This window comes from Carassius auratus, chromosome 25 (assembly GCF_003368295.1).
Source record: "Carassius auratus strain Wakin chromosome 25, ASM336829v1, whole genome shotgun sequence".
NCBI classification, from domain to species: domain Eukaryota; kingdom Metazoa; phylum Chordata; class Actinopteri; order Cypriniformes; family Cyprinidae; genus Carassius; species Carassius auratus.
The window spans coordinates 9535863-9557860 of record NC_039267.1 but is presented as its reverse complement, the minus strand read 5'-3'; the positions used below and the strand labels follow the sequence as shown (position 1 = coordinate 9557860).

General features: G+C 37.3%; 1 protein-coding gene across 2 annotated transcripts; it reads left to right on the top strand.

The window, feature by feature from the left end:
* The first annotated feature begins 14738 nt into the window (after positions 1-14738).
* exoc3l1 (exocyst complex component 3-like 1) lies at positions 14739-21863 on the top strand. 2 transcript variants are annotated; one of them, XM_026203250.1, is made up of 13 exons: positions 14739-14836; positions 16350-16525; positions 16634-16849; positions 17267-17679; positions 17813-18102; positions 18180-18297; positions 18407-18532; positions 18616-18716; positions 18804-18920; positions 19063-19333; positions 19453-19608; positions 20926-21059; positions 21189-21863. In XM_026203250.1, the coding sequence occupies exons 2-13, from the start codon at positions 16423-16425 to the stop codon at positions 21373-21375; spliced, it is 2232 nt and encodes a 743-aa protein (XP_026059035.1). In that variant the 5' UTR covers positions 14739-14836; positions 16350-16422; the 3' UTR covers positions 21376-21863. The 2 variants fall into 2 exon arrangements, with proteins under 2 accessions (XP_026059035.1, XP_026059034.1); XM_026203249.1 differs by having other exon boundaries at positions 16630-16849; positions 21189-21862.
* The last annotated feature ends 135 nt before the right edge of the window (positions 21864-21998 follow it).

The window sequence follows — 21998 nt, the reverse complement described above, 5'->3', positions numbered from 1 at the left end:
ATGCCTTTAGGTAAAGGATATTTTAGGAATTACTACAATTTTCCTTTTCCAAAATTGAAAAAACGTAAAGAAAATCACATCTCAATCAACTTTCTTTACATCCTCATTTCTCTTCCTTTCTTCACCTTACAAAAACCCTCTCATGCCTAAGTAATGCCATCCAAGACCGTAAGCTCTTGTGTAAAGTCGTAAAGCAGAGTTTCCTGGCCACCAGTGCTTTTCCTCACAGATGCACTGGCCCCTGCCTGTGGGAAACGGGAAACCATGACTTATCTGAACATATGGTTTCCCAATTCAAGTCAAAATGTCTGAGCTCTGTTGCATCTGGTGCCATTTTAGTTGGTTAAAAATGCCACACAGGACTGTGACGAAAGGAGAAGAAATGGAGGAAAATACAGTTATTACACACCCATGGGCTCATTTTTTCAGCTCATTAGCCACTGGCCTCCGTGACCAATTAGGCTTTGTCACCATTGCCGGGGTCATTATGCTCACATCTTCTTGCATGCTCATTCAGCTGTCTTTAGGGAGAAAATAAAAGACAGAGAAAGAGAGCTCATTGACAGAGGCAGGAAAAGGCAAACCCTTATAAATTGATTGAAAATTAAAGAGAAAGTCACAATGAGATCATTTCGCTGCTGACGCTTGTGTCTTCATGAGCAGGAATGTGTGGGATTTACAGATGATGCCTTAATGACTCCTAGATGATGATTGTTTGAGACATTAAACTAGTGGAAACTTTTATCCAATACACTCGATCTTAAATTTGAAATATTCCATTGTTATGCCCGTTTCGCTAATCCCGCAAACTGGCTGTGCAATTCTGAGAAAATAATAAACATCTCACCTGAAGTCATAAATTAATCTCTTCTTAAAAACTCAGCAAGCGACCGAAGGCAAAAGCCAGTTGAGAGTTCGGTAAATGCGTTACCTCCCCTGTGCAGGTCAGTTACTGGCCAGTATGTGTAAATGGGGTCCATGGGGAGAGGGTAGAACCGATGTCAATCACAAAGTTAGCTCATACAAAAGACCATAATTGGCGTGGGTCCACCTCATCCCTGCATCCGAGACCACTGTTGGCCCCGTGGGGCCTCATGGACCCCCCCCCCCACCCCCAGACTGACCACAGTCCCTTTATCAGAGATGGGGGGCAGCTTGGCAGGCCCTACACACACTCCCCTGCATTAGCATTGCACACACTCTCACACAAACACACACACACACGCAAACCAAACAAATATGCTGCGGGGACCGTGGCAGATACACCATGTAACAACAAATTTACAACAGGCGCACCATGGAAATGGCTGGGTCAATATGATGACTAATGGTGTAACACTGTGTGGATAACAGACGAGTGTGAAAGAACTAGAATACATGTTTATCTTTACTGATCAGAGAATCTAATATCTAATATATAGAAATAAATATCACAAAAGCACAATGATACATAGATAGATAGATAGATAGATAGATAGATAGATAGATAGATAGATAGATAGATAGATAGATAGATAGATAGATAGATAGATAGATAGATAGATAGATAGATGGATAAAACCAGTCGTAAGGGTCAATTTTGTTTGAAAATCTGCAATCTGAGGGTACAAAAAAAAATCTAAATATTGAGAAAACAACTTTTAAAGTTGTTCAAATGAATTAATTAGCAATGCATTTTACTTATCAAAAATTACGTTTTCATATATTTACAGCAGGAAAATTACAAATTATCTCATGGAACATGATATTTACTTAAAGGGACAGTTCCCCCAAAAATATGATGTTCATCTGCTTATCCCCAGGACATCCAAGATGTAGGTGACTTTGTTTCTTCAGTAGAACACAAACTGAGATTTTTATCTGAAACCGTTGCAGTCTATCACTCTTATAATGTAAGTAGATGGGAATCGTGGCTAAAACATAAAAAAAAAAATGTCTGTCTAAGAAACTGAACAGTATATATATTATTATTATTTTTTACATCTGTTTCACGCAATGTATGACCTGTTATTACTCTCCTGAAAGTATCCTCTCGAGTTTTCTCAGCAGCAGGAACATGAGGTGTCTTCTTCTTCTTCTTGCTTTATGGTGGATTGCAGACTTATAAGTCCATTACCGCCACCTATCTCTCAAATTGACCATTGACACTTTATCTACAATCTCAATTAAGGAGTGTCACTGGTATATTATAGATAGGTGGTGGGAATGCACTTATTTTTTATTTTATTGTATGTTTTAGCCGTGATTTCCATCCAATTACATTATAAGAGTGATAAACTGCAACAGTTTCAGTTAAAAATCTCAGTTTATGTTCTACTGAAGAAACAAAGTCACCTACATCTTGGATGCCCTGGGGGTAAGCAGATAAACATCAACTATTAATTTTTGGGTGAAATATCCCTTTTTGAAAAATCAATCATTTCATGACCCATTCAATGTATTGTTGGCCATTATAGCCGTACTACTTATGACTGCTTTTGTGGTACAGGGTGACACACACACAGATATTATACTGTATGTAATGTAGGGCTGGGCAACTTAACATGTTATTATTGTGTTAACGCATTAACTGATTAACGCCTGACAATTATCTTACCGTGCATTAACACAGCTTTTTAATATTATCAAAGTCTGTTGCTTACTGGCTCTGAATACACATACAGACAAACCATGTGTCACAGGAGGGGTGGGATGTTGATCAGTACTAGCTTGGAATGGGCGTCATAACGTGTCTCAACCAATGAGAGCATTTGGGGAGGGCCTAAGACTGCAGCAGCGCTCAGGAATGAACGCTCCCGATAAAATTAACTAGGCAAAGCATTAACATTCACAAACCACTGTCCACTGTTATTTTTAAACAGAGAAGAAGGCAATGTGCCCGTAATCATGACTTTGTTAGTGGGAAACAGTAAGTTTCTGATAGCACGTGTTGACAGCAGAGAAGCGCTCTGGCCCACCTCTTCCAACCAAGCGAGGGAAGGCTAAAGAACCACCACCCAGGCACGGCGCGGAGCAATCACACTAGTCAAATGATCCAGGATTTGGGGGTCAAACCCACATTTAGGAACGGTTAAGATTGTCTAGTGTTTGTGAGTACACTCTAACTATTTTCCCACATCCTGCAAACACGAGTCTCTACAGTCAATCACCCAAAATATTTTTTACTCTTTTTGGTGATATTCCATTTTTTGTCCAATGCCAGCACTTCCCAGCAGGCCATATGTTCACTCTCTCTTTAAGTGAATAGGAAACCAGGCTGCTAACAGCAGGCTGAACAGTAGGCTAATTCCCTGTGTTTAATACAAAAGAAGCAATTATATGCTAATCAGCACATCAGCACTGCTTCGCATCCCCATCCTTCACCAGCAGCACAAGATAACAGTTAGTCATGCTTCCTTTAAGAGCCGCTGACTTCTCCTCCATCAGGCTTACTATAGGCTAATCTGTCAGTTAAAGTCTGCTATAGAGGTGTCAAAAGAATGCATTGAGACTATGGTGCAAATTAGCAAACATATTCAACATAAACGTTGTGTTTAAAAGTAGCATGAAGTGGCCCTGAAAGTATTTGTGCATTTAATTCACACCTAAAAATGTAGACATGTCATTGGTTAACCAAAATGATAAACCAATAGATTGCATTGTGAAAACAAAATACATACATTTACAAAGTTTACTACAAATACATTTATGCACTTAATAAAAATACTCCGCAATTGTACTTTTAGTATACTAAACTGTTATACGTAAAGTTTGCTAAATTGGAGCATCTAATTTTGTATATTTGAAGTATATTTGATTGTGTTAAAGTGCAACTCTTGCGAGTATACTTCAGGTACACTTGAAATATCTTGCATTCAAAGACTGCATATTATACAGACATCATAAAATCCTTATTAATAGTGATATTAAAACACATTTTATGCTTAATATTAGGAAACGTGCATTGTGCGATAAATAAATGCTCCACAAAAACTTTTTTTTTTCATATCATTAAGTCTTAAGTGATATGTCAATATTTTATTGAATTTTAAGTATACTTAGCATGGAATAGGTATATTTTAAACAAATTATGGCATTTATGTAACTAATTATTGTAACTGATGTCAGTATCATATTCTATGTATTTATTTGACCTATTTTTTATGATTAATATTGGTACAAACTGTTTATCTTAACTCTTTGTGTGTTTGAAAAAAAAAGAACCTGGGAGGAAAAATAAATAAATTATAGCATAGTTTTTTTTTTTTTTTTTTTTTTTTAAACTAAGGTTTATTGCCCAAATATAAGACGATAAGTATTTGTACATTTTTGGTTGCCAGATATTAGTGTAACATTTCCATAATTGTGATGAAGCACACCTGTGTTTACAGAACACCTGTGAACTTAAAAGGAAATGTATACATCCACAAACCCAATATCAGCTTGAGACCAGCTGCTGAAGTATTATAGATTATTTTATTTTTAAAAAATGACATCATTATTGAATTTTTTAAGTGTGATTTAAATGCCTTTTTTTAATTTCTTTTTTACTAACCACAAAGAATTGTCTGAAAATTCAAATGCTAAACAAATTAAATGAATAAATAACAACCTCATCTTTAAACCTCACATTCTTTCACATTTCACAAATCAAAACCAGCATCAGCACCCGAAAAGAGCTGAGAGGAAGTGAGTTGACCACGTCTTGGCGAATCATTAGCAGCGTTTTGTCTTTTTGCTAAATCAAACAGCATGCCTTACACTCTTTCATTAGCCCGGTTCAGTCAGCACCAATTGTTTTAATATGAACTTCCTCAAGTGTTTTCATTAAGTGGAGACTAGCCCCCTGCTATCCAAGCAGCCTCACCCCCTCAGAATATCTCCACCCCAAAGACCCGAAGAGTCTTTCTTAATCAAATGTACATTTACTAGTCGCTTGACTTGAGACATCTGCCCCAAGCAACCAGTCAATATTGTGGCCCCAGTTCAAAGCAGTCAGTTCATTAGCTGTGTCAGCTTTACAACCAGAAGGTAATGGGTTTGAAAGTGAGCAACGACAATGCGCCGCGATGCAGGCCTCATTTAATAGTGATTTATCACCAGCCAAAAGCCCTGTTTAACCTTTGGCCAGTGCAGACCTCCCTTCCTCCCTTCTCAAAGGATCTATTGTCAGCTCCCCAGGGTGTCTTACTGTGTGAATAAGGAAAAGATGATCTAGTTAAAAGTCACATCACTAGTCATATCATTACAAGTGCAGCAGAACACTTAGTTGTGCAAATAGCGTTTCAAATTATTCACTTTCTGTTATGTAACGCATAATATTTCAGCATAAGTGAAGAGATAAATGTCTGATGTATTCACTTGATATCATATTTTACATTTTGCTTGCTGGTACAACAATATTGATACAATTACACTCTCTTCTATAACTATTCTACAATTAATTTTAAGAAAAAAAGAAACTATTGATCAAAATCCATTCCATAATTTAAAGAGATATAAAAAGGAAACTCTATCATCACTTACTCTCAATCTCATGCCATTCCAAATTTGTATCGCTCCAACAAAAAAATTATTTAATTTTTATTTTTTTCTGTGCAGTGGAAGTCAATAGGTTCCAATGTTGTTTGGATTTGATTGTACTATAATAAAGGCAGAATATTCATTGGTTCAGAGATCATGACATTATTTTCAGCTATTTTGACACTCAACAAACAGGAAAATCATATCTACGATTAAGCTTTAAATATAGTCTTTTGTTATGTCCAAAAATGCCTAAAATGATAATAAAAAAATAATAACTCGAAACGAATAAAATTTTGTCTTTCGTAGGATATTAGGCCTACAAAGAAATACCTTTAACAGATCACAACTGAGTGTGAAATATAGAGGTCTGATATGCCCAAATCTGCCTAAAACTCTTTTATAAAAATGTGTCAAAGTAAAAAGCTTCTGGGTGCTATTACGGCATTTTAACGACAGAAGCATCAGGTTTGAGCATGTGCTGTAATTTTCTAGTGATCTAATGCAGTTAGGGCCTGTTAAGTAGCTTAATGACAGGAGGACAATACGGATGCTTGGTGTGGTCCATATGGACCGCATAGGACTTTGACGGCACCCTCTGCACTTTATTAACCACATGTCTTACCAGCGCTTAGTAAACTGTTTTGTTAACAAAGCTTTGGCAGGAAGAATAAAAAAGGGGGTCGGCGTTGAAAATGTGAACAGTTGGTGCGATGTAAAGACACTGTTTTCTGCGGAGAGCCTGATAGCGCCCCCCTCCCCATCTCCTGCCTTCACAGTCTATGCCACTCCGCCCCATCCTTACAAGCCATGGCTTAGTCACACCAGCTGCCTGCACTATTCTTCACTGGTTGAGCTGCTCCCTGTCAGGACCAGAAGCCCCAGTACTCCATCCCTATATCTAAGGAGAAAGAAGCAGACGGGATAAGTGGGTTTCAAGACGAAGTGATCAAAACAATGCACATATTGGGACCATAAAACAGAGAGCAGTACCAAAGCTCTCTCAAGATCAATTTTGTTCATATTTTATGTTGTGGCTAATTCACATGAATTTGTACAGGTTTAGGGCAGTATTAGGGGTGATACTTTGAACGAATTTGCCACCTTGTAAAATATACTTATGACCACATTCAATTAGCCACCTCTATAAATTTGTAGGAATTGCCATGCGATCGGGACTAGTTAGGAAGACTAGTTAACAGCTGCTTTGGTTGTGAGCTATATTCAACCTGATGACATTTGGAGAAATATTATGGAAAAGGCTAATTTAGACAATAGTATAGGTTAGAGATAAGCACCATGTTTTTACATTTTACAGTTTTTATGTATTAAACACTTTCACATTAGAACATTTAATGTATAATTATTTATTATAGCTATATATTTTGTTATAATATTAAATTATCATATTCAGTTAGATTCAATTTAAGCTAATACAATAAAATTAATATTAGATATAATTTCAGTACATATATATTTTAATATAAACACAGAATAAATATGTTTAATTTTTATTTAAATAATATATATTTTACTATGAATGTATATATATATATATATATATATATATATATATATATATATATATATATATATATATTAGGGCTGTCATTTGATTTCTTTTAACTAATTAATTGCAAGGTGCTGCACTTAATCTAATTAATCGCAAACTAAATATGGCTGTGTAAATAGTCCCAAAAATACAATTTAAAGCTATTATTGTTTTAAATGTTTAGGCTACAATGGCCTAACATTAAATATGGAACATAAAAGAAGATAATTAGAAAAACATCTCAGTATTTTTGTTCATGCAATGAAAGTCACTAGTGAACAAAACAGTTTAGTTACCAACATACTTTTATGTTGTGCGAAATAAAGTAAACAACATGATGGTGAGTAAATGATGACTGAATTTATTTATCTATTTTTGGTGAACTATCCCTTTAATTTTTTTATTTATTTCTTTATAAATACAATGATACTCAAAGAAGAAACTAAAACTACCAGCAGGTGTTGGTAAATGTCTATATGAGTCAATTCGTAAACAGCTGGTTCATTCAGGAGTGAAGTAAACGGCTCTCTTTATTAATGGGCTGCTGAATCATTGATTCACTCGATTCGATCAAACTATTTCCGTTGGCAAAATTGAACAAAAACACACAATAGTGTTTAAAATATACCACAATTTTAACTTATTTTACTGAAATGTTGTATAAAATCACATTTGCACTCGTGCGTTCTTCTTAACATAAACAACACTCCTGTAATATTGCTTTAGTTGCTTTTAAGATATGCTTATCATATCACATAAATATGAGACAAAAACAATACAGGGGCTTTTTTAATTAATTAATTGATTTATTTATTGCCCATCTTGAATTTTAGGGCATAACTACATTTATAAATTTGTTGCCTTGCATTTTATTTGTCAACAGTCATCTGTATGAAATGTAAGATGAGATACAGGTTTGGGGGCGGGGCAAACCTTCTCATTCAAAGAGTTTTCTTTATTTTCGTGACTATGAAAATTGTAGAGTCACACTGAGGGCATCAAGGGCTATTTGACCAAGAAGGAGAGTGATGGGGTGCTGGCCTCCACAGTCACTGGACCTGAACCCAATCGAGATGGTTTAGGGGTGAGCTGGACGGCAGACAGAAGGCTAAAGGGCCAACAAGTGCTAAGCATCTCTCAGGGAACTCCTTCAAGACTGTTGGAAGACCATTTCAGGTGACTGCCTCTTGAAGCTCATTAAGAGAATGCCAAGAGTGTGCAAAGCAGTAATCAAAGCAAAAGGCGGCTACTTTGAAGAACCTACAATATGACATATTTTCAGTTGTTTCACACTTTTTTGTTATGTATATAATTCCACGTGTTAATTCATAGTTTTGATGCCTTCAGTGTGAATCTACAATGTTCATAGACATTAAAATAAAGAAAACTCTTTGAATGAGACGGTGTGTCCAGACTTTTGGTATATATGTGTGTGTGTGTGTATATATATATATATATATATATATATATATATATATATATATATATATATATATATATATATATATATATATTCTCTCTGTCTAATTTAAATATGACTATTTAAATATGAATAAATAAAAATATATTTAAATAGGAAACATTTTTTATATTTTGGATTGTTTGATAAATATATAAACAATACAATACAAAATATTAATTTATAAAAATGTTTATAAATATTAACATTTTACAAGGTTTGCTTTTAGAGTAAACATTATATAATATATAAACATTATATGAAATATAATACAATTATTTAAGATATTTTAATTGATTAATAAACTATATTATATTATAATCACATTGCATTGTTAATCAGAATAATCACATTAGCTCTAATCTGTGCTGATGCTGATCCGTGCTGATTGGAATTCCAGAAAAGATGTTCAGTCAGCTGTTTAAGAAAACTAACCAGCCAAAGCAAAAAAGAAAGAATGAAAAAACACAATGCCGGCAAAATGAACTCCATTTAGAGCCTTACAATAATCAATTTCGGCCCTGACAGAATTAGTTACATTTCAATTTACTTTGAAGTAGTTTTCGGCACATTTGATGGCGATCTTCGAAAAGCACAGCATTATCGGCGCAAGAATGGGGCTTTTCAAGGTGTTTATGGATTTGAAAGATCCCTCTCTCTTGTAGAGCACAGATTGTGTGGTCCGATTGGGTCATTCCCTCAAGAGTCACTTGAAAAATCCACAGTATTTGGTCTAACTCCCGATACTATGTGCTAAGACTTCAAGGCATTTGCTTTGTAGTGGAATCTGCTTAGGTTTAGTAAGCATAAAGGAGTCCTCGCGCACACGTATGCACCACCCTTTCCACAAAAACGTTCCCGAGTGGTAAAATTGAGGAACGGAGCAACCCATCCACTGAGCAAACAGAATGAACTAATGGATCAGCCATCTTCTCCTCCCATTCCAATTATCCGGAGCCATGTTAAGAATATGGCCACGTTGGTAAACGCTGATGCTAATACAGATAATCCCTTACATATACATATCACATTCAGACCGGTCACTTAGCCACCGAACCACCCAAGCAGTCAGAGTGCAGGAGTTGAGACCGCCAACAGAGAGAAAGTGCATCCTTCAGGTTTGAACAAGCTAATGGGGAATATGTAAATGAGGTGGGGGCTTATGAGATTATCACTTGTTTGATAGTTATTACAGGTGTTAGTAAATCAGAATTAGGAGTCCAGTTAATGCTGGTCCATTCAGACTCTGATTGATCCCTTAATACATGCATTTGTGGTCATGTTTGCTTCCTTGAATCGTGCTGTGGTGGGTCCACACTGTTTACTCAATGCTCAAAGTTTCACTTATTTTCTGGCTTTACTTTCCATTTCTCTGGCCTCTAATCACAATGACACAACATACCTGGAAACCTTAAACGCAGTTGCATATACGTCATGTTTTTCCATCCACGAGTCTGGATTCTACCTGATAAGAATAGTTCCTCTGTGAAAGTATCGGTCTTAAATTTCCCTGATTTCTTTCACTTTGGAAGCTGCGCTCGCAAGTTAAAGAAGTCATTAAGCTTATCCAGACGCCACAAAAGAAAGATTTTGCAACGGCAAACAGGAGTGTCAAATCAAACAGAGATTTGCCAAAGAGGCTTTGGCGAGTTGGTGAGGTCCATACCAATTTGGAGATTTCAATGCTCTCTTTTAACTCCTGGGAAAATCACTGGACTTGTTTGGAGAGGACAAAAGCACTAAATATGAAGAGAACAACTCAAGAATGTTATGTAAGATTCGGCAAAACATTCCAAAGAGTGACACAAAGTGGAATGTTGAAACCTTTTGAAAACAGTTTTCAGCGAAACTCACTACAGAATTGTGTGCCATTGTGAAGCCGGCCAGGTTGGCAAAAAAAAATCTTAATGAAACAATCTATCTAGAACTATTTGGCCAGAAAAAATGGAAACTAAACTGATTTATCTTTTTTTTTTTTTCACATGTCTGAATCCCCCAAACACATTCAAATGTCTCTGTCTGGATCTGCAATTGTCAGGACCAGCTGACTGTGAATATCCTGTGAGCTAGTCAGTTTAAGGCAATAAAACTCAAGTAAAATCACAATATTAACTGCAATTTCATTCACATTGACAGAACCATGACCAGAACCAAACCAAAATATGTTTAAAAAGTTAAGGCAAATTACTGAGCAGATTGCCAACCAGATCACATCTTTCTTTAAGAGTATCTAAAATAGCACTTTTAATTGTACCATAATAGATCATTACAAGCTAGGAAAGAAAAAAAAAACACATTTAATGTGGCTGTGTGAGAATGAATTATTTATTATTCAGATCCATGTGATCGTAATTACTGTGAAAATGCATTGTGAATTCATTGGAAACCCATTTAAATAGTCTTAGAATAGACGGCTTAAGAATTATGAATTCAAAAGACTTTCTCTGCGGGATCCGCGCTGACATCGCCCTCTGCTGGAGACCAAACGACACTTGATTTCATTCTAGAGGTACCATGGACTGCGCACTAAATAAGTACAAGTAGAGTGTTATTATTTTAAGATTTGACGGGAATGCGAATTTTCCAATCCTTGCAGCCTTATTTAGGGGGGAAACACTTTCGGTGGGATAACAACAATTTATAATTGGTTTTAATTGTTTATTTGTAAAGTTCAGATAAGTTCAAAGAGTTTTTAAAAAAGTAAAAAAAAAAAAAAAGGAAAATGAGAAAAAGAGTAATGCTAATCCTGATAAAAGTTCTTCATATTCATGATTAAATGTTTGTTGTATAAAACAGACTGAGACAAACATGAATATAAAGCGAACATTTGTAGAAACTTGGTAGACATGCTTTAATAGGATCATAAATATTAAGATTTAAATTGCGTGAACGCGCTATTCAGATTGCTTGTAAGCGAATAATCTCTCTCGCGCGGCCAAAACAAAACTGTTCCCTTGAGAAATACGCTGAACACCATGTCATTTCAACTCTATTGCACCGTTTTAAAACTGATGGTGTTCCGCAACCTGAGGCGAATTAACGCTATGCATTTAAACGTTTACAATGGTATGTCGGTTTCTTGTGTTCCTCTTGTTCCAATGTGGCCAACAACACCAGAATGGTCATTGTAACAAGGCGCTATTCCTCCCTAGAAAAGACCAGGAACGCTGGGAATTTAAGAAACGAGTATTATTTCGGAGGTGCCACCTATTTGCTGCTCATAAAAACAATATTTAGGTTGTGCTTGAGCGTTACCTCGCTGAATAGGCCCTATTCATGTGGGGTTAAGAGTTTAGCGTGGGTCCTGTGAGGAGGTAGCGTGGGTCCCTGTGTTTTGGGGAGGAGCTGTCAGGGCTTCGGAGGAGCGGGAGAATAGGGACCCGCCAGAGTCTCTTGCTTGGGTTCGAGCTCCGGTGATTTAACTGCATAATCGGATTGAAAGTGAGCTGCGGAATTTATGTCAGTTCACATTTCATCAAACGGCGAGTGTGAATTGAAGTCGACAGAACAGAGGGTTAATCCAGAACTAAAGCCAAAATAATTAGGGGCCCCCATCTAATCTCCTGCTCATTCTAACACCCTTGAATGACATTAAAATATGGCAATGCTTGCTGTTGGCAGTCGAATGTGTTCCCCAACTTTAAATGGACCAATCAAAGCCCAGGCTTTACTTGTTTACTGCAGAGAAAAGCAGATGTTTGCTCATAGGAACCTACATAGTTTTGGGTGTCAACCACAGGACTGAATAATTCAAACAAGTTTATGTCATCTATGACAATCTAGAATAGTAAATGAAATATGTTTTAAGAATTATTCTGCTTTTATAGGCTTAGCCAACTAGATTTCCTTCTAAAATTAGTTAAATGCAAGCTCATCTTTTACATAACCCCAAACCCCAGTGTCCCGATGTGTAATAGAACTTATCAAAAAATGTAATAAGATCTATTGCTTTTTACTTTAATGTAGATGTCTGCAAGTGTAAATAAGTACTTAGGATCATAAAAAAGTGTACTCCACATCAAGAACAACTGTGTTATGTCAAAAGCGATGTTTAAGAAAATCTTTTACTTACACAATCTTTTATTCAGAGGGTAGCCAGATGGAGTAACTCTAAAACCTTTTGTCACTTGTTTGGAGTATGGCCTATAAATCAAAGATTTTCCCCTCAACATAAAAGCAATCAAATAAAAGGATGAAGAGATAAGATTGAGTTGAGTTTTGAGTGCACATGGATGAATTACTTGTGCTTGATGCAAACAAGTTTTATATCTTTAAAATGTTTTACCATATATTGAAACTTAAAAAAAACCTTGTAAAAGGAAGAGCATAGAAAACTTTGCAATGCATTTTTAAGAATCACTTATTTTCATAACATCTAGACTATAATGGATAGATTAAGCCTTTGTTTGCCAAATCTTAAGACAAAATGTCATTAGATCAGGAATATTCTAAAATGCTCCCCAAAAACTACTATAACCTCATCTTTAGACATAATCCTAACCATGGCCACCACCCAAACCCTGACCACAGCACAAATTTAAAAAAGCTGGACTGTGGAGCATTTGCTTGGAAGCACTTGGAATTGCATTGGACATTTGTGAATTGTTCTTTAATTAAAGATACGTTTTCACATGCACGAGATCCCTCATTTTCACATGGCTGAAAATCTCTTAAACTGCCCCTTTGACTTTGAAACAATTACATTTTATCCTTAATTAAACTCAGAAAATGTCATTAAGTGTACATTTGTCCATCCATGTCTGGGAGAGCTGAGGAGAAGCAGGAAGTCAGCCCAGGTCAGGAATGTCAGACAGGAAGTCCTCCTTGTGTTTTGATGACTACTTCTGAAATAGACTTCCTGTTCCCTTCGATCGGTTGGGTGGTGTTTCATTTAAGGTGGTGACAGGGAGGGTGGCCAAAAATACACAGTTGCATATCCCTCAAGTGATAAAACATCAATAAATAAAGGAGGTGGAAAAGTTATAGAGAAATTGGAGGAGATCACCCTTTTGCAGTTCCTATATACATTTGCTCTGTAGTTATAAAAGATGCATATCCACCCTTCAACGAGAAAGCTACATCAACCAACATTTCAGTCCATAGGGAACTATTAGCCTAAGTGGAAAAGCACTGTTAGTCTGTCACGATCCTCTGGTTATTATGGTGCTCTGCAAAGAAAACAAAGTCTAGGCACAAGCTATTTTTAGCATATACTGCTGCTAAGGACAAACACTAAAAGACAAAGCCTTCAAATTTTGCCATAGAAGTTTTGCAAACTGTAAATAACCACAGAAGCATCTGAATCAGCTAGATGAAAATTAATGTAATGCATAATGTATAGTCAGCTGGTCATCATTGCAAAAAAACAACAAATAACTTTCTTAAGGGGGTTGTTTAGCAATATAGAACAACTAATTGTATGTTATTTACAGCAGAAAACCAAATAAACAAATAAATGGACACTGAATATTTATCGGAATTACAATAAAAGACAACGAGATGAAGGAATAAAATGTGAGACATGATAAATGTGGGCTACTGCAACTGACCAATGAGAATAAAGTATTCCAGAGAGCTGAATAATAATAGTCTATTTATGTATAAACTTACATCAGAATCCATTTCAACACACAGTTGTGTGTTACTACGAATTCATTTAGTCATGTTTGTAGAGCATGTTTGGCAGAGACCAGAGACAGATGTAAACAGTCATGGGGTAGGTCACATGCCACGACACTTATACAAATAAACACATTCATTAAGGGGCCTCTGAACTTAGGTTCCTCTCATGTTTGCTCTGCAACCAGCAGCTGTGAGCGATCACAGGACATTAGTAAGAACTTTTCTGGAACAATACAAATAATTGCCTATGACTCTGTCACAGCCGCATAAAATCTTTGTTCGATTATCCCAAGCACTTCCTCTTAAACATTGAATTATAACTACCTCAGACACAGAGAGGCACTGTTGCACATGAAGGCCACCCCCACACTCACCACTCACCATCTGGATCATTTAGAGGGCGGAGTGCCCGCTTTCCCTCCGTCCCTCTTGTGCTCTCTCCCTTCCTCCCTTCCCTTCCTGCCGGCCTCTGAGCAGAGGATGTGTCTGGGAGTATGAGAGAGGAAGACTGGCGGTGAAGTGGGTATGTACCCTCTCTCTTCGTCTCCCTCGTTACTCTCTCTGTCTCTGCTGATTGCTCTATCTGGCAACACTGAGCAGGCCCTCTGGGCAGGGCAGTCTCTTAGTGGCGGAACGGTGGACGGTGGAACAACAAGCCTAAATGTCAGACGGAGATAAGAATGGCCAAGACAATCATGAAGGTACACATCCTTTTTTGTTTGTTTTCAATGAGGAGAGGCATCTGGGAAACGTTTGTTTATAATGTCATAATATTGCTCCGGTAGAAAAATCTATGTATATTTACATAAGCTAAAAAGAATAGGCATACATGTTTCTGCCAGGGGATTGCTACATAAATGCCCCTCTAAACCCATCTTGTATATATATATATATATATATATATATATATATATATATATATATATAAAACTACTACGGGTGGAAGGATTTTAAATTTGGTCAATCGCATGCATTTCAGCATGACAGGAAATTAACAGCAAGGCCTTGTTGTAATTGCATATGTAACATATACAAAATACAACACAGTGCTGTGCAAAAATGCCATCCAAGTAGGGAATTATCTCAAACACAGGGTTTCAAGAAGCTAATATCATGCAAAAATATATATAAAAAGATATATACATTAGCAAGATCTGTAGGTAAAAATAAATAAAAAAATACTTTAATTTATAAAACTTTTAGGACATACCTACAACAAGCAGACTTTATTTGATGGTATATGGTTCTTCTGCAAGCCATAAATCGTTGTGGTTTTGGCCGGATTCCCAGTGAAGTACTACACTACCCACAATCCTGAAGAAAGAACCACCAATTAGAGAAGTCACTGTTACTGTGGCAAATTTAATGACAGCACAGCAACACAACTTAATGACATAATTGAATCAGTCTCACAACAATGTTCATCAACTTTTCGGTCCCTCATTTTCGCAGATGCTAAGAATATTTTCCTTATATTAACGCTTGTAAAGAAAAATATATAAAAATCAAATACCATTTTTATATTTTATTCAATACTGCATCACCATGGATGAATAGATTACAATTTGAAGCACTTTATGGGTTGTTCATAAAAAAAAAAATTAAGTACTAAGTCCTATGTTCGATTTATTTTTTATTTTCGATTACCTTTCGAAAAGAATAAAAGATATTCAGGCAAGCACTTACTCTTGGTCTCTGCATTATGAACTCTCAAGGAGGGGGTAAAACCATGCAGTTTCTGCCCTGAAGCTGTTTTCTGAGTAATTGTAATCTTACATACTTTCCCGTGGGTGTTTCAGTTCTTGAACACCCAAGGGATTGGGGAATATGAAATGGAAATTTTGAAACTTCAGACTTCAGTTCGGTCAGGACATCACTGAGTCATTATTTGGAGAAGAGATCCGTCTGCTGAGTTTAAGACTTTACTACTGTCAAAATTTTAAGATTTAGCCTTTTGCTGGTTTAAATAATCCCTGTCTCAGGAACACCAGGAAAAGTGAAGACTTTCACTGTTAAAGTCATTCACTGTGCAAGTCAGAAAAAACTCTCTCATTCTCAAACAAGGAGGCATTATTTAACACATTCAGCAATAACTTAATTTAACATTGCCACTGAACAGTTGCACAATTCATTGGATTTTTCTATGCTGTTGGCTTATCTCATTTGGCTCAGTAGAATATGGGCTACATATTTTTTCTGCATTTTGACTGACAGATGCCATTGTCCCAGTCGAGGTGTGGCCAGAACTGGAGAGAGCCGAGTGTTTGGCTCGGGGTGCTGCGCTGAAATGGGCCTCAGGTGTCTTTTGTCGTCCAGAGCATCTGGAGAGACTTGGACAATACAGGAAAAGGGAGAGTCAACGAACTGCATCGATTCATTCAAGGTTAAAGGTAAGTAAAGGTCATTATTTCACATCATTTAGAATGCCTCTAAAAAGTTTTTGCCCAGCAATGTCTGCAAGAAAAGTCATCTGCTCACTTGTATTTTTCTCAAGTCAGTTGTACAGTCCTACCTGGAAGGTGTCGACTGGGGTCTTGGCCAATTGCGAGAGGCACGAGCTGAGCTGAGAGAAGTGTCTCATGACTTGCACAAGGCTGACTTGGAGTCCAGGAAAAATTCTGAAGAAGTAACTACACTGGAGACTCTTCGGGAGATTTCTGTCTCTCACCGCCAGCTCCTTGCTGCAGTTAGTAACCTACCACGTCTCTATAAAGGTTAGTGATTCCCTATCCTTTTCAGTGCACAGGGGTGTCCAGTCCTTGTCTTGGAGCCCAACATCCTTAGAAGTTTAGCTCCAACTTTAGTCTCAACATACATGCCTGAACATTTGACCTTGATTACCTTGAATCAGTTTTGGTTTTTTTAATTGATGATAGAGCTAAATTCTGTTGGTCAGATATCTTGGACTCCAATTACATTATTTTCTTTTAGGCCTACTTGCAAGGCAGAGCAAGAACCTTGCTGAGTAACAAAATTGCTATTAAGGTGGACATGTTTACAGCTAGCTAGCTAAACCGTAACACAAATCTATCAAACACTTATGTACTGAGGTTAGCCAAAGTGATGCAAGATTACACTCTATGTATGTACATTGGGGCTATCATTTGCTATGTCAATCTCTTTCATGTCAGTGCGGAGTATGGTGCTAGAGACCGAGAGACTAGTGGAGTCTCGGAGACTATTGGAAGCTCATGCTCGACTAATGGAACTAGAACACTGGCAGGATGAGGTACTGCTACAGCTTCAGGGACCCAGGGGATCGCCTGGAACGGGGTTAAACTCTGAGGATGAGGAGTTAGTGCGGAATTATTTCTCAGGCGTTGGACGCTTGGTGGATGCCCTTGCCAAGGAGCTCTGGGCAGTGGTGGGGAGTGGGTTGTCACTTGCCTGTCAGAACCCCACGCTTTTTGTGTCAGCTGTACGGATAGTGGAGCGTGAGGAAGCACTAGATCAGATGTTTCTGGAGGAGCGGAGGTCAACATCGGGACAGAACATACCCATGCCCCCTGGGAGACCACGTTGCTGGAGGGACCGCTTCTTCAAGGTCCGATGATAAGCAAATTTCCTATTGGTAGAAGTACTGGGAATTTTTTTTGTAATATGATAAAACTACATTTTAAGTGTAAAAAGTATTTTTTAAATTCACTTAATATTTACCTGTTCTACTATTTGGTCAGGTGATGGAGGAGGCAGTGTCAGCACGTTTCCGTAGTGTGTCGTACTTGCACACACGAGGACCAGGGCTTGCAAGTCACTTGTCTGCTCTACAGCACTGCATTAAGGGAGACCTTTCAACAGTGCGGAATTTTCTCGAACAATGTGTTCCATCTCACTACCGTCTAACAAGGACTTATCTGCGATTCTGCCACCAGTTCTTGCAGAACCATCTTGGACTGGTTAGTGGATGGGAGCTAGAGGGTGGGGAAATCTTCGCTGTTCTAAACTGGGTTCTGCACATATACAACAGGTAAGTAAAGATTATGCTTAAATCGAATTTGGTCTGTGGGTAATCAGAAAACCCTACACGAGAACTTGTTCTTTAAGCTCAGAGATGATGGGTGAGCCAGCCCTTGTAGCTGAGCTAGACATTGAGGACATGGGACCTCTCATATCGCAGGAAGGTCTCGAGCAGCTGCAGAACAAATACGTCCAAAAAGTTCGGGTAAGACCCAATGAAGAGTTTTAGCCTCTAAATTTTGTAACATTTACATTATCTTGTCGGAATTAACAGGCCACAAGTTCTTGAGTAATTTTACTGTGATTGTTTGTAGAAGAGTGTCTCAGAGTGGATGCACAAGGCTCTAGAGGTGGAGCTGACAGACTGGCAGAGGGATCAGGAACCAGACATTGATCATGAAGGCTGCTATCACACCAGCCTTCCCACCATCATTGCACAGGTAATAAAGCAATGGCTAAACTACAATAAGCAGAGTTTTGGCACTGATATACATATGAACTGCTATGGTGTCTGTATTGTTAGATGCTAGAAGAAAATGCACGGGTGGCTTTGATGATAAGTGAAGCTCTTCGGGACCAGACAATCCAAATGGGGCTTTATGAGATGGAGAACCTCCTCAGCCGGTGTGTATGTTTAGCAATACCAGGAAATCAAAACTCTTATTGATTATATCCAACGTTTTGTACTTTCCTCTCACTACGTCTAAACAGATTTCGAGATGCAATCATAGTATTTGGGAAGGAGCATCGCAGGGATTCAGCCACAAACAGTAACAAGTTCTACCTACATTATCTCCTGGCCTGCATCAACAACTGCATCATCCTCAAGTGAGATGGTGTACACGTATCTTTTTACAGTATGTCTGTATTTATGTGATGTTTGTTTGAAAATGCGTGTGTTTTAAATTGTTTTGTGAGCATTGGAGGTACTTGTAAGCAGTAATTCTCTGATTTAAAAATGGCCATCTAGAACCTCCACAGAGAGCCTGCAGCAGCAGTTGTGCTCCTACCCTTCAAACCGGTATTCTCGCATTTCACTTGGACCTCTGGCTGCCCTGGACCGTGCTGTGAGAAAAGCATGTCGCTTAGTCATGGACCATCTCTTGTTTGAGTTGCAACCTCATCTACAGGAGCTCCTGTCTCGTAACTGGCTGGCCCAGGGAGAAGTAACCCAAAATATGTGTGGGGTTTTAGAACGTCACTGTGAATTTTACAACAAGGTGCGGCAACCTTGTCGCCAGGTTAGTGTTTACACCAGGAATTAGAAACGATATCGACCAAACAATTAAATGAATGAATATATTATAATATAAATTATACCCAAAATGCTTTTGCATCATGTGATCTCCATTATCTACAGAGGCTAAAGGAGGAATGTCAGTGGCTAACTGTTGTTGAGTATGTCCGTACACTGATGCAGAAGAGATTGGTCTGCAGAAATAGTGATGAGCGAAACCAATTGGTCCAGCGAATGACACAGGATGCTCAGCTGCTGAGGGACCACCTTCAAAGCATGGTGAAAACACATTTACTATAAAGGGGTATTTGGTGTAATGAAATGTGTTTATGTGGTTTAAGTTTCAAAAAACACATTATTTTCCACATGCTGTACATTATTGTTTCTCCTCTATGGCCTACCTTTCAGAAACGTGTCATTTTTTTACAAAGCTCATCATCCTGAAAAGTGAGATGTGCTCTGATTGGCCAGCTATCCATTACATTGTGATTGGCTGAATAACTCAAGTGTGTGACGGAATTGTTATGCATGAACTGTTCTGGAACAGTGTTGTCAAAACAACTTAACCACTGATTTCTAGTTGTGTCCTCTTTTGGAAGTTCAAACAAAGTATTTTCGCTTTCACAATGAAAAAGCGTCTCCACAACATGGTGCCGTTGGCAACAGCGAGATTCAACGTTACGCCTTCTTTCTTTGCGTATGCATTTGGGCGGCGTTATGCAAATCTTCCCACATTGTGACGTAGACATGTGGGCATGTTTGAACAAGGCATTTTAGGTAGGCATGGAGGAGTCTTAACTTTTATAAAGAATATCTCGTGTTTGAGACTTTAGTCTTTGCAACTCTGGGGATCTTATCTATTCACGAACAGCTTGTAACATTCCAAAGAGAAAGGAAAACTTGAAATCGCATCATATGACCCCTTTAATTTTGGGGAGAATTTTTATGTGGTTTAGGAGCAAGTCTTCTGGCAAGTACACCCATATTTACAGATTCAGCTTTGTCTAAATAAACAAATGCTTAGAATGAGTTAAATTAAAAACATTAACAAATAATAATCAAATTATTAATTAATTTCAAACCTGAACTAAAGTTATTCATGAGAAACTGACTTGCACAATAGCAGCATTTAATTGATCTCCCAATTAAATCTTTACTCATTTCCAAAAAACATCTAAAGACTCATCTTTTTCGCCAGCACTTAACCAACTAATACTAGCACTTACCTTTTTAGTTTCTTGTCATATTCTTATGCACTTATCATATTCTTATGTAAAAAAAAACAAATAAACAAAAAAACAACCTAGCTATGTGTTCTGTACTAGACTAACTGAGACTTGTCATAACACTTTCATACTGCTGTTATTCTCTTGTTGGTCTGATTGCTTCTATTGCTCTTATTTGTAAGTCACTTTGGATAGAAGCGTCTGCTAAATGATTAAATGTAAATGTTAATGTAATGTATCTTATAGGACTTGGGTCAGGACGTCAGGTAGCAAACCTCTAGGAACAACACAAGAACAAGTCTATATACATTTGTGGAAATGAAATTACTCTCAGAATTTCACTCCTGTAATGCCATTTTTACATTTAAAGGAGACTGATGGGACCATTGATGAGGTGAATCCCACAGCTTTGATAACTGCACTGGCTGACATAATCAATTTGAAAGACCCAAACATGCTAATACTGGAGATTTCTGTATTAGTAAACAAGTACCCTGATATAAGGTGAGATTTCAGACCAAGTATACCCTGAATATCTTCAAAATGCATTAGTAATAAATTAGTTTAATCTATGTTATCTATGTAATCATAGTTTAATCTATGTCAAGAGACTTATAAAGTGTGTCTTTTCAGTGAGGAGCATGTCTCTGTCCTGATGGATGTAAGAGGAGATGTACCCAAAGACGTGCGGAAGTCAGTACTAGATTTTCTGGAACAGAGTGCCCCACCTTTACCACAAGGATACCGCCCTATATTCACAGAAATCCTTGTGCCCTCTTCCCGCATACAATTTTGTCTGCCTACTGCAAAATGCACTTGAGAAGCACTCAGAGAAATAACAGTACTGAATTATATCCGGCATAATGAACGGGAAATTCATTATTAATTCATCAGTATTCAGTAAGACTAGCCTACTTGTTATCTGATCTGTCTTGTCTGAAATTATACTGTGCCCAAATAATATTTACATTTACGATCTCACCAGATGCTTTCCTACAAATGAAAGTGCATAAACAAAATGTACATTCAAGAAATTAATAAAAAGAAAAATCTTGTTAGTTCTCCAACATGTAAGGTAGAAACAAGAGAAAGTAGTGCACATTTTGGCTCATTGTATTTTTAAATATTTGTGGGTGATCATTTTTTCAATGTAAATGTATAGAAAAGTTCATGTTACCAAACATAGCATTCTCAAAGCCATTCAATCAATTGCTTTAAAACTTGTATATTGTGGTTCACTATGTATATTATGGTTGACTATTGGTCATTAAAGCAATGCATATTAAGAACAAATATCTAAAACTGATTCATCAATTCATAAAAATTCATTAATACAAGGGTATATCACTAACAAACAATAATGTAAATAATACATGTACATAAAACTGTACATTAATATACAATTGTACATCCACTGTACCATGACACATTATTTGACATATT